The sequence below is a fragment of the Cibotium barometz genome, chromosome 65 (genome assembly GCF_041138505.1).
Source record: "Cibotium barometz isolate CiBa-2024 chromosome 65, ASM4113850v1, whole genome shotgun sequence".
In the NCBI taxonomy this organism is placed as follows: Eukaryota; Viridiplantae; Streptophyta; class Polypodiopsida; order Cyatheales; family Cibotiaceae; genus Cibotium; species Cibotium barometz.
In genome coordinates this window covers 19,454,001-19,468,096 of record NC_141110.1, presented here as the reverse complement: position 1 = coordinate 19,468,096, position 14,096 = coordinate 19,454,001, and the positions used below count along the sequence as shown (strand labels likewise).

The following is a 14,096-nucleotide window of genomic DNA, read 5'->3' as shown; positions in this document are numbered from 1 at the left end:
CAACCTGATATTTATGACACAAGGATCCCCATCTAGGAATTTGCAGAAGACAATACCTAGCAAAATAATTATTCAACCATTCAATTTGAGCTATTGATACAAATTCAACATAAACCAAGCTTAGAAATAAAAATACATGAAAATACTTAGCTCTTGTATGACACAAACTCCTCACATGTGTGGCATGTTCCCCACACATGAGTATTTTTAAGCATTCAATTACTAAGATAGGCCATAGCCTCCAAAAATGCAAAAGTTGTGCTTTTTCTTGTAGAGCACCGCTCTCTCTTTACCCAAAATAAAGAGCTCTTCAATATTAGATTACTTGGAGCTAGGGGAAAGTTATTAAGCTTTACAAAATAAATATTTGCAAGCATGTGCTTTAAGTCTAAGCTTGTAAAAATAAACAAGTGGATGTGCACAAGCTGGCACATATATACAAAGCTTGTCCAAAATAATGAATGCCTTCCAAAAATAACAATTTATGCACTTTTGCCTCAATATTCAATAATAAATTGGTAAACAATTATTCCATAGGCATACAAACCACCACCACACACATCATCAGGCGTAAGTACTCCAAGAATCACCCTGCCATACAAATAAACTACAACAACAAAAATAGAAAGCCACAAGCATACGTCAATGTGCACCAAAGGTATTAATATTTAAAATGACATCACCCACAATAATAACATGATTTGGCATGACACAAAGATAATCTAGGCATCCTCAAAATATTTAAGAGGGTAAAATAATATTTGTAAGAGGGCTTAAAATACATTCTCATAACATTCCCTCTTGCTTGAGTTTGTAATTGCCCTCAATGCGGGTTTGTTGAAACGAACGGAGGATCTCTAGGAAATATTTCTCGGGCAACACACCCATCTCATATATTCACGAGGATGATTTTGAAAAGTTAATAAAATACTTGATATATTGATTGCCAGTATGGATCGATATAATCTGCTAGTCAATGATAGTATCTAGAATCAAGACTTCTTCCTCACACCCTCAATAAGAGATGGATCCTCATACACCAAATGAGCGGGAAGTGATCCCCTAAAGGTTTAAGCAAACTAACATGAAATGAATTATGAAGCGGTCAATGAGAAGGTAATTCTAATTTGTAAGCAACATCATTGACTTTGTGAATCACCTTAAAAGGTCCACAAAATCTTGGGGTGAGCTTAATAGCTAGGAATTTCTCAACACTCTTAAGTTGACATTTCTCAATTCTCAAAAGTACATAATCTCTAATTTCAAAAGAGAGAGCTTTATGTTTGTGGTTTGCTTTCTTAACATATAGCTCTTGAGCATGTGCAATAGAGTCTTTTACCTCACTTAAAATGTGACTAAAAGCGATAGTGAATTGATCAACAACTTTAATTTTGTGGGAAAGCCTTATAGTTAGAATAGGTAAAACTTTTCGATATACTATCTCCAAAGATTCGCGACCAAAAGTAGCCGAATGACGAGTATTAAATATTGTATGCAAACTGTAGAAGATGAATGTACTTATCCCATGAACTAAGTTGTTGGGCAACATAGACTCTAAGCAAATGCAAGATAGTCCTATTGGTAACCTCAGTCTGTCCATTCATTTCTGGATGGAAACCGATGGAGAAGTCTAACTTAGTACCTAAGTTGGAGAAAAGAGTGATCCCCAAAATTACTATAGAATCTAGAGTCTCTGTCACAAACAATGACTTTTGGAAAATCGTGATGCACAAAAATTTGCTTAATAAACATGTTTGTGGCTTGCTGAGAAGTCAATGTTTTCTTATTACAAGATAAGAAATAGGCTTGCTTACTTAGACGGTCCAATATAGTCCAAATCATGTCATAATTATGACCCAATGTAGTATGAAAACCTGCAATGAAGTCCATTGATAGCTATTCCTATGTATCATGGGTAAAGGTGTGAGAAGTCCTTGGGTCTTACCTTTATAGCTTTTGATTTTCTGATAAATAGAACATTCAGCCACAGATTTTGCTACATCTTATTTAAGATAAGGCCAAAAGAATTCTTTAGACACTAATTACAAAGTAGTAGAAACACATCAATAACCCATGTATGGTGGTTGATGCATTTCCTCTATCTGAAAGATTGTGTAACACAAAATCTCTTCTCAAAGAAGAGGTAACCATCATGACACGAGTAATCACAAATAGGGTTTCGATTATTGTCTCTAAGCTTGATCCAAACTTTAGACATAGGACTCAAGGGTTCACTCTCAATCACAGAGATGTTGTGGACACTAGGATGTCCACTAAAGTATCTACCATAACACTTTTCTTCTCTAGTTGATATTGGATCATGGGTTGGAAACTCTAGATAAATGAAGCCCGTTTGGTACGACGGTTAGAAATTAAATGTCGAGTCAACACATGATGAATGCTCTGTTAGTCAGTTTTGATATCCCATTAAATAATGTTTCCAAAGTCTCAAAGCATGAACAATAGTAGTAGCTAATTCCTTGTCATGTGTACTATAATTTCTTTTTGGTTTAAGCTTATGACTATTGTAGGCAATGGGATGTTCATCTTGCCTGAGAGCAACACCAAAACCTTTCCCACTTACACTACTACAAAGAATGGTCATTGAAAATCCGATAGTGTAAGAATTGGTGCATGAGTCAAAGCTTTCTTAAGCTCAAAAAAGAAATGGTCATGTCTACTAGTCCCATCAAAGTGTCTAGATTTCTTAAGAAGTTTGGTTAAAGGATGTGCAATATATGCAAAAATTTTAACGAACTTCGTATAGTAGCTATACAAGCAAAGAAAAGATCAAAGTTTGTGAATGTCATGCGATTTGGGCCAATTAACAATGATTTTGATCTTTTTAGAGTCTACTCGAATACCATCAACATATATAATATGTCCTAAGTATTCAATTTCATCTTGAAAGAAACTGCTCTTATCAGGATTGACATAGAGTTTATTCTCTCGAAGAAGTGCAAACACTTTTTCTAAATGCTATTTATGCTCTTGACGATTCTTACTAAAAACTAAGATATCATAAAAAAACATCATCAAAAAACACTACAACAAAATTTTAATGTTTCAAAAATATTCTATTTCTATTGAAAGTAGCCGGAGCATTAGTCAAAATAAATGGCATAACTAAAAACTCATAGTGACCAGTTTGGGTTCTAAAAACAGTCTTAAAAATGTCTCCTTCATCCATACGAAGCGGACTTGAGGTCAATTTTGCTAAAGACTTATGCTCCCTTGAGATTGTCTAGCAAGTCATCCACTCATGGTATCGAATATCGGTTCTTCACAATAATATTGTTTAAAGCATGATAATCGATACACATTTGATATGTCCCATTCTTATTTTTAATAAGAATAACTTGAGCACCAAATGGAGAATTGCTAGGTCTAATTAGTCCTTTCTCTAACAATTCTTCTACTTGTTTCTGAATCTCTTTCTGCTGAAGCATGTTAACTCGATACGAAGCTTTACATGGCGGAGAGGTTCCAAGGATTATCTCAATTTTATGATCTTTTGGATGGGATTTACGTAAACTAGGAGGTAGGTCATCCATGATTTATGTAAACCATGATTTACGTAAAACCAAGAGGTAGGTTATCCATAAACTATTAGAGAACTTAGAAATAAAAGAATCATGAGATACATTTAGTTTAGAGTTAGCCTAATGGTTTAGAGTCAGCCTAAGCACTAAACTTGTTAACAAGAATTAAAATGGTCTTCTCCTTCTTTCTTATTACAGCTCTTTTAGCTTGAGTATGAGTTAAAAGATAACCTAAATCACCCTTAGTCTGACACTAAAGATATATTCTTTATCATCTTTCATAAACCATATTGTATGAGTCATAATTAATATGAGGGTTATGTTCATAATCAATCATCTTGTACGAGTGTCATAATCAATCATCTTTCACAAACCATATTGTATGAGTGTCATAATCAATCTGAGGGTTATGTTCATGTCTCCATGGCATTCCTAATTTAACATCAGCACCTTGCAAAGGAGTAACTAAAAATGTTCTCTTTTGTTTCAATGAGTTCATTTCTAATTCAAGGTCTTTAACTTCTTTAGTACAATTGTACTTAGTTTCTTGAAATACAACTTTGTAACTAGAGTGCGATGCATCTAAGTTAGGTGCCTTTAATGTTCTCTTTTGTTTCAATAAGTTCATTTCTAATTCAAGGTCTTTAACTTCTTTAGTACAATTGTACTTAGTTTCTTGAAATGCAACTTTCACTTTGTAACTAGAGTGCGATGCATCTAAGTTAAGTGCCTTTAATGCCTTTTCAAAAAAAAAAACATGAGAACTACCATCATCATGCAAAGTAGAATTTTGTTTTCCTTTTATTTTTCCTTGAATTCTCAACAAAGCACAAATAGGAACCTCACCGTCATCCGAATAGTCAGGATTGGAGTTACTCTCTTACTTGAGTAAATCATCATCATCTTCAACCATGTTAACACGAGCTATAGGTGCAGGGTTCTTTTTCTTCTTTAGACATTCTAGTGTAATGTGCCCTTCCTTGTGACATCTTGCAGAGTTCTTTTTCTTGTTTGAACGTTATGGTGTAATGTGCCCCCCTTATGACATCTATAATACTTGACAAGACAATTCTTCGGCTTACTATTTGAGGCTTTGTTATTATTATCTTTATGAATACCTCCTTTTGCCACATCTTAACCCTTATACACCCTGGATTTATCGAAATTACTCAAAGAAAAATATGATTTAGAAGAGTTCGCATAAGTATTATCATGCATTCTACAATCTCTAGGAGAATAAATTTTGCGTTCATAATTGAGAGCAAGATAGCAAGATCCATAGCAGAACTAAGATTATGAGGATGAAACATATTAACATCGCCCTAATGGTTGGCTCGAGACTAGCAATAAATTTCCTTCTTTGCTCTCTTTCTTTGACCTTCTCGATTACTTAAACTTGCAATAGAATATCATATAATTTATCGGTGTAAGCTTGGACATTCTCTTTCTCCACTTAGCGTAAAGTATCCCATCGTTGACAAGATTCAGCCTTGTATTGTGAAGGGGAAAAATGTTTCTTGAAAAGCTTCTAGAATTCCTTCCATGTACTAGGTTGATGCTTTCCCTACTTAATCACGTTCAACTATAAAGCAGTACTTTCAATCAAATGATTACAAGCACATTCAATTTTATATTTTTTCGAGAATTTTTTGCTTGAAAAATAATCATTCAGGTGATTAAGCCATGCAATAAGCACTCGATCATCTTTCTTCCCATTATAGTTATGGAAAGTGAATGCCTTTCGGCTAATCTATGAGTCTTTTCAAGAACTATGGGCACCCAATGTAGCCTTAACAACGTGTCTAACATGATCACTTTCCTCATTGGAATCGGAAAGATCATGTTTGTGCTTTATAATGGTTAATACAATGCTCTAACTCATGCCTATGATCACACTTTTTGCTATTTGCTCTTGAAGTGCACCAATTTGCTCTTGCATTGTGGGCTGTACAGGTAAATTGGCCATTTTGTTCAAATAAACAAACAAATAAATAAATAAAATGTAATAAATAACTTACAAATAATTAAATAAAGCACACAAATCGCCTTAGCTCAATACTCCCAAGATCGCTCGAATTCTGTTGAAGTTGAACAAAAACTTTTTGTCGGAGGTCGTGCTTCACACAATAATTCTAATGGAATCTGTGCTAGGACGAGCTTGAGCATAGTCGAAATTAATCCTTGGACTTTTCCCATTGCTTGAAAACTTCAATTCTAGTTGCCAAAGTTGAAAGAAAGTTTTAATAAATTTTTGGTGTTTTCTAACTATTTTTAGGTCTTTTTATGCTCAAAATAGGCCAAAAATTTTAGGTCCCAAAAAAAATCACCAAAATTTTGATTTTTTGGCTGAACATCTAAGTACTCACTAAAAATTTATAGCAACTCATTTGACTACCAAAGACTACAAAATTTGAAGATTTGAGTCTTTTAAAAGCTTTTTTGAGCTTTTGAGATTATGGGACTTAATCAAAACCACCATGGTTGAAGATAGGCACATATTTTATGAGAGAGAGAGAGAGAGAGAGAGAGAGAGAGAGAGAGAGAGAGCTTATTGTGAGTCACCTACAACAATCACATAGCTTATTGTGAGTCGCTTTTGAGATTACGAGACTTAATCACAATTAATCAAAACCACCATGGGTGCATGTTTTGTGAGAGTGAGCTGTAATTGCATGATTTGCTGAAATTTGAGCGGTTTTGAAGCCTTCTTTGCTTACTAAACACATCTATGTTGCTTAATGCTTTTATATCTGTTCAAGTGTGTGATTATTGTGAGACAAAGAATAAATCAAATTAACAAAAAACACAAACTATCCGCGTGGTAGGCTGTCCCCTTTGGCTTTTGTCACGCTCTGAGTAAGATAGGTCAGGTATGCCCTCTTTTTTTATAAGCCAAAAAGCTGCTGTGCTTTTTTACTCTAAAAAATCAAGTGGCTCTTTTGTAGACATGCACTAGGAAAAAACAGTCCCCCTTGCTCACGTAAGAAAAACAAAACAGCATGTCATACTCTTTTTAAATCAAAATCTCATAAATCTTTAACTGGTTTGGGCGCGCCCCCAAGGCTGAGAGAAGCGTGTGGTACTCTTTGGGGAGGCCGGGAAAGCATACCGTCACTGGGAAGCCCGTTGCTTCTGCCAGTGGTCCCAAATCTTAGGAGAAACGTTGTCTCCATAGTGCAAAGTAGACTTGGGAGCTCCGCTTTGCTAGCAAGCTCAACGACAAGGTCTTGTGGTGATGGTGGAAGAGGAGAACTCCACCTGGATGTACCCTGGTTGAGAAAACTGGATATCTGAGATACCATTGGGCTCTCCAATGAGAGCCACCTGAAGAGGATCGCGAAGCTGGCCTTGAGTCGGACGGCTGCCAACAAATTTGCACACCATTGTGCATGCTTTGAATGAAGCCATCGAAGAAGCCAAGAGCTGGAGTTCTGCTTCTGAGAAAGAGAAATCGCGGGTGACCTCGGCCGGGGTCGATGGAGCATATCATAGAGTCCTCCTAGGGGGAAAAGCCAAAGGGGAACCCTCAATCGGAAAAGCCACAACCTGGAGTGTGACGCAGAGGGAGGAACTGGGGCAGGGCAATGACGAGGGTGCTGGGTTGAAAAGCGGGGCAGGAAAGGCGGGCTGGAAAGAGGCGAAGGGGAAAAGGAGAGCAAGAAAACAGGAAGAGAGGAAAGAAGCAAGGTGCTAGTGTCCAATTAAGAAGATGTTTAAGGGATTGAAAAGTGGTTTTTGATTTTTGAGTGGTTTGAGTACACAATATTAGTTTTCACCTTTCTTTGTTCTTTTGTTATTGTTCAATGGTCACAAAAACCTCTACTCTTCAACCTTTAATTTTTTTAATTTCTTCCACAAATTGACCTAGCCCATGCTCTGATACCACTGACACAAGGATCCCCATCTAGGAATTTGTGGAAAGCCAATATCTCAAGTTAAATAATTATTCAACCATTCAACCTAGGCTATTGCTGTGGAAGACAATATCTCAAGCTAAATAATTATTCAACCATTTAACTCAGGCTAAGAAGACAATATCTTAAGCTAAACAATTATTCAACCATTTAACTTAAGCTATTGCTACAAACTCGGCATAAACCAAGTTTTAGAAACTAACACATAAAAATACATAAAATATCTTATGTTAAATAATTATTAAACTATTCAACTTAAACATAAACCAAGCTTTAGAAATTAACACATGAAAATATATAGAAATACTTAGCTCTTGCATTGGGTGTAATCTTCTCCCCTCACGTGCATAGCCTATTCCCCACACATGAGCATTTTTAAGCATTCAATTGCTAAGATAGACCATAGCCTCCAAAAATACAAAAGTTGTGTTTTTCTTGCATAGCGCTCTCTCTTTACCCAAAATAGAGAGATCTTCAATATTAGATACTTAGGGCTAGGGGAAAGCTATTAAGCTTTACAAAATAAATATTTGCTAGTCTATGCTTCAAGTCTAAGCTTGTAAAAATAGATAAGTGGATGTGCACAAGCTCGAACATATATACAAAGCTTGTCCAAAATAATGAATGCCTTCCAAAAATAATAATTTATTTGCTTTTCCCTCAATCTTCCAAGTCCTCTTTACCTATAAAATATCCAACAATAAATTGGTAAACAATTATTCCATAAACATACAAACTACCACCACACACATGTTGATTAGGCGTAAGTACTCTAGGAATCACCTTGCCATACAAACCAACTGCTACAATAAAAATAAGAAGCCGCAAGCATATGTCAATGTGCACCAAATATATTAATATTTAACATAATTTGGCATGATGCAAAGACAATCCAGGCATCCCTGAATTATCTAAGAGGGTAGAATAATATTTTTAAGAGGGCTTAAAATACATTCTCATAACAATTTATGTCTAGAGAGAATTAAGGTGTGTAGACATGAATTAGGATCAACATCTTGACATGCTAGAAATGCTAGAAAGCCTTTTTATAGGCTTGAGTACATCTCCAATAGCTACAGTGCCTTTTTATAAGCTTGAGAACGTCTCCATTAGTCATTAATCATGGCTCATCAGCTTGATTAAGCTGCCCCTAATGTTTCCTAGATTTGGGCACCATCTCCCTTGAAGTGAGCATCCACTTGGCGTCTTTCCCACTTTCTTAGGCACCTAGTTTTGGCCTCCACATGGGATGGCCATTTCATACAATCCTTCATATTTGGGCTCCCTTTGAACCATAATCTATGACTTATACAACTCATACGAATGTTTGAGAGTCACATGCTAGTCCCCCTTGCTCCTAACTTTTACCCAACATCACTTTGCTATTTTAGCCTCTCTCTCTCTCTCTCTCTCTCTCTCTCTCTCTCTCTAGATCCACCCGAGTTCAAGTCCCACCGTTGGTCGAATATGCCCTCGTGTGGCATTCTACTAACGTTAATACCTCTCTCTCTCTCTCTCTCTCTAGATTGTATATGTCTCTCTCATTAATTGTATACATCTCCTATTCAATCTAGATGGTATAACGTCTCTCTCATCAATCGTACACATCTTCTTTTCTATCCTATACATCTCCTATTCCCTCTAGATGGCCTAAGGTTTTTACCTAGTTGCCTCACGATACCCTCCCTCCATCTCTATGCCATCCTCTCTACAGGGCTTGTACCCCTCTCACTGCAGGCAAGGCACATGATCAAGCCCTCCCTCTCACTTGAAAGAGTTCAACAGAGAGAGATAACAGACTGTTGTTCTTGCATGCCCATATAGAGAGACTCAGAGAGAGATGATCGAGAGCTGTTGTTCCTGCATGTCCATATAGAGAGACTCAAGAGAGATCTAATGTAGAGTTGCTATATAGAGAGACTTTGAGAGCGTCCCTTTGCCTCACAAATAGAGCCCCTTCGGCCGCTCGAAGTATCCCCTTGCCCCATGGAGAGAGAGAGAGAGAGAGAGATTGCCCTGGATTCCCTCCATCACCACAACCAGTCAAACCAAGTTGGCTGAAAAATTAACTCCACATTAGTTTATCATTTTCCTATTTTTAGATTTCTTTCTTGATGATGTGATTTTATAGACAGTAGTAACGTGTCTTTGAGTAAATCATAAAACCTTTCTTTTTGCAGCATCGTGGTCTGCGTGGATACAGCTTCCTCTGTCTCTCGGTGAGAGAGTTTTGTAACAGCCATTGTCACGATAGCCATGGCTCTTGCCATCAGCGAGGCTGATATCTTCGAAGGCACCACCGATGAGTTGTCTTCCATGTCCACAGAAGACCTCGTTCGGGGCAGCCGCTTGCTTGACCAGGAAATTCGAGTCCTCAAAGTATGGGCTTTCTCTGTCTTTTTTCTAGTTTTTTTTTTCCCCCAAGATAGGGTTTCTTCTCAGTGATTCTAGGGCATTCCCAGGGCTTTATAGGACTGAACCTAGGGTTTGCTCCGACTGATCTTAGGATTTTCTCTGGATGATTCTAGGGTTACCTGCAGTTTTTGGTTTCTGCTTATTTTTGGGTTTCTGTTCCGCTCCATATCAGGCATCTATGATCAAACAGTCTAGGGTTTTCTCGCAGAAAGCATTCCAACTATGTTAATTACGTCAGAAGCTCAATCAGGTCCATGCCATAGTCTAGGTTCTTAAGAATCATTTCGGCTATGCTACAATATGTTTCTTGATGATTCACATTTCCTACAGAATCCTAATTAATTGCATCGGGTCAATTGAGTATAGAGTATGCTTGATCATTCCAATTGATGATGACGTGGTATGAACCACATTAACCTTAATAATAACAGTGCTGGGTAACGAAGGGTACTGAATTCTACCATGGATCAATTCAGTACGAAGGGTACTGTATTGATCCATGGTAGAATTTGAACAAATGTAGCCTTAGAAATAAAGCCATTTGATCATGATGGCATGCATTGCAGGAGGAAACTACACGTCTGTCTTTGGAGCTGGATGCTCTACGAGAGAAAACGAAAGAGAATCAGGAAAAGATAAAATTAAATAAGCAGCTTCCCTATCTCGTGGGCAATGTGGTAGAGGTAAGCAAATGTAAAGCAGCTATGGCTGGCAATATTTCATCCAAGATTTTTTACAACTCACCTTTTTGGCTTGTCAGATTTTAGACGTGAGTCCTGAGGATGAGGCTGAAGAGGATGGTGCAAATGTCGACCTTGACTCACAAAGGAAAGGCAAATGTGTGGTGCTGAAAACTTCTACACGCCAAGTAAGGCTATTTCTCTTTGAGTTGGTCTTCATTGTGTTTCCTATACTGTTTTTGTAAGCTGTCAATGATTGTTCAAGTTCCTTGTCAAGCTAGTAACTCTTTACTTTTAAGTGGAGGTGCTGATGATGACACATCCATTTAGATATGGTAGAAGCATCGATGGATCACTAGTTTGAGTTGTAAGCTAGAAGCTTGAACTAGTTTGAGTTGTAACGTAGAAGCCTTGAACCTTGAAGTGTGGTAGTAGCTTTAACCTACTTTGATTGTGAGCTCTTTGAAAGCCTGGAAATCTTTCATCAAAGTTATAGTAAAGCATCTTTTTTGATTCCTCTTAATGCACGTGCAATTAACTTGCCATCGTGCATGCCCATGCTGAAGTGCAAACTTCTCTTTCACTTCTATTGTCCACTTGTGCCTGCCCTTTTGAACAACCTGTGGCCTGTGGCTTCTTGTTCAATTGTATCAATTTCCTCTAGTTCTTACCATCTTCTGTTCTCTTTGTCCTTTAATCCCGCCTCGTCATCCTACTTGCATTGAGAGAGAGAGAGAGAGAGAGAGCTCGCCCCCAGAGCACCCCCCCCTCCCCGCCCCGCGCCGTGTCACCGTAGGAGGATTAGGTCATTTTACACCATCACAAGACTCCCTCATGCCGGCTCAGCTTTACCACTCTGAGTGCCATCTTGCAGCGCCACATGCAGGATATCTTAGTATGATATGCGAGCCTATGCTCTTTGTACATTGATCAGCTCTAGCATTTCAGCTTTGTCATTTTCTTCCATTTCATTTTAGTTCCCATGATGATGTATTCCATGGACATGATGTAATCCTTTTGGTCTCATAGATCATTTTGGCCTTTTATAGACGCTAATATAACTTTCTTTCTTTCTCTCATTCTCTCCAAGAGGCACTTTGGGGCTTCATACCCATGCCTGAGCGTGGATATGTTATGTACAAGCTTTTGAGAATGGGAGATTGTCCAATATAACATGTGCATTGCATCTTTCATGTTTGCTTGATGTATGGAAGTAAGTGTGTGAACTGCTTTGATATGTACATTGCTTTGTTCCTATTGTTTGAGAAATATTCCATTGGGGTCCGTGGATGCTTGATACTACCTCATGGACATATGTGCGTTATTTGCCTGAATCTGACTAGCTTTTGTTTGTGTGAATAGGTGGTAAGCATGGCTCAAATTCTTATTTTCTTTTTTTGGTTTTGCTTTAATAAGTGACTTGCATGTTCACACACTCATTAATGAGTGTTGATGCCCAAAGTGCATGGCCACACACTTGTATGGACAGCCATGCCAAGTGGGGTGGCTACTTAACACTTGGCCATGCACTTGTATGGGCAGCCATGCCAAGTGTGGGGTGGCTACTTAACACCTGGCACTCACCCACATGCAAGGTGGTGGGTGACGTGCATGGTCAGTCTTCCTTACAAGAGAAGATTCTCATCGCCATGCTATAAGGCAGATGGCCCAAGCAAAGAAACCGGTATTCTTCATGGGCAGCCTTCAAGAGAGGGAGAGAAAGAGAGTAGCCATCATTAGGGCAGCCTGTAACGGTGGTAGAGGCTAGTGTGCAGCAAGAGAGCCTCTATTAATGAAGAAAGGGGGCTCCAATTTATAGATTTGGACCTCCCATGAGCTAAAATGGCAAGAGAAGGCTACAATGACAAGTGGAGAGCCATACAATAACTGAAGTGACAAGTGTGAGGCCACTTGTCTCACTTTGATCCATTTTCTAACAAGTGTCAGGCCACTTGTCTCACTTTGGTTCGCTTTCTTGCCACATGTCCAAATCTAAGAGATGGGTACTTCCATAAACTTTATCTCTAAAAATATCCCAATTGGTAGACATTTTGTCATAGGTACTTTGCCAACTCTTGGTATCTGCTCAATTCTAGATGTAATGACGCGAACAGAATTTCCATCGGAGTCGGGCCAAAAATAGCAACTCTCCTAAATTTTAGGAGTGTGGTCCTTTGTATTCTAGGATAATCTCCCATTCCCAAAGCTTGTACTTTTCAAATATTTAGACATCCAGGAGTCCACCAGACCCCTTTCATATTGGGAAATGTCCAGGCTGGTGACATCCTCCCCAGCTTCTTAAAAGTTGTCTGCAACTTTAAGCTTGAAGCCATATATTCAAGATATAATCATGTCCCATCGAGTAGGTGAGACGAGACAGTCTCAAAAATCCAATATAACTGAAGAATCCATGTCCCAAAGAAATCGGTGAGACTAAATAAGTCTCCATAATACTAATATCAAAATCATGTCCTAAGATAAATGGGCGAGACAAAAACAGTCCCATAAGTCCAGATATCATAATCATGTCCCAAGTAAATGGGCGAGACAAATCAGTCCCGTAAGTCTAGATATCATAATCCAAGCTCAAAGCACACAAACATGTGCCAATCCACATGACCCTTGGCGTACACATAAGTCCCTTGCCAACCAGGTATCATGTCCACTTTACCACTTGCACTCCGTGTTGGTACTCTGACCACACACCTTGGATGAGAGGTGGGCTCAAGTAACAAGATAAAACAATAACTCGCAGGCATAGATAGCCTGGTGTTCCATAAGCATTTCTGCTACACATAGTTTATAGGCATTTCGGCCACCAACTCACACTACCCTCTCAACTGCCCATGTTCCCTTCCATCTGCTCTCTATTGTTCCACCCACACATGGTAGAAACAATCTTCAAGAGAGCACGTAGGACAAGAGAACACTACACAGGGTATGTTGTGCTTGTCATTACCCTTTGAAGTGCCCATGTTCCCTTCCATCTGCTCTCTATTGTTCCACCCACACATGGTAGAAACAATCTTCAAGAGAGCACGTAGGACACAAGAACACTACACAGGGTATGTGAACAATGAGTTTCGTAAGTCCAGTGCATCCCAAATAAAGGGAGCCAAAAAGAATAATCCATAAACCTGAGGATGGATCCAAATCCCTAGAAAAGAAGTCCAGGAATCCATAGACCTGTATACCATAACTCTTACCACATACTCCGTGCTAACCACACACCTTGGAGTAGAGGTGGACTTTATCCATAAAAGCATCATATCCATGAGATATCCAAAGATTTCTTCTCGATAAACTCGGACAGATTCGTCCATAGAAATTGCTTGTGAAGCCCAATATCTATATAAATCTCGTCCAAGAAAGAAATCTCCATAGATATAATCCATCCCAATAAAGGGAGCCATAAACAATGTTTCCCTGAAACCATGTCAAGGCAAACAACACCACCTTTCTCCTTGCATGGCTATACAAGGGTTAGTGAACATCAAAAACACTTCATAGTAAATAGCAAAAGCACCAACTTTGCAAACTCAAAG

At 38.4% G+C, this 14,096-nt stretch overlaps 1 protein-coding gene across 1 annotated transcript in view; it reads left to right on the top strand.

Moving 5' to 3' along the window:
- Positions 1-9,608: 9,608 nt before the first annotated feature.
- Positions 9,609-14,096, top strand: part of LOC147603013 (26S proteasome regulatory subunit 6A homolog) — a 33,565-nt gene continuing 29,077 nt past the window's right edge. Inside the window, exons 1-3 of the mRNA XM_086797003.1 lie at positions 9,609-9,835; positions 10,438-10,554; positions 10,632-10,739. Of these exons, the coding sequence (XP_086653129.1) occupies positions 9,713-9,835; positions 10,438-10,554; positions 10,632-10,739 (348 nt within the window). The 5' untranslated portion in view covers positions 9,609-9,712. The remainder of the gene's footprint in view (positions 9,836-10,437; positions 10,555-10,631; positions 10,740-14,096) is intronic.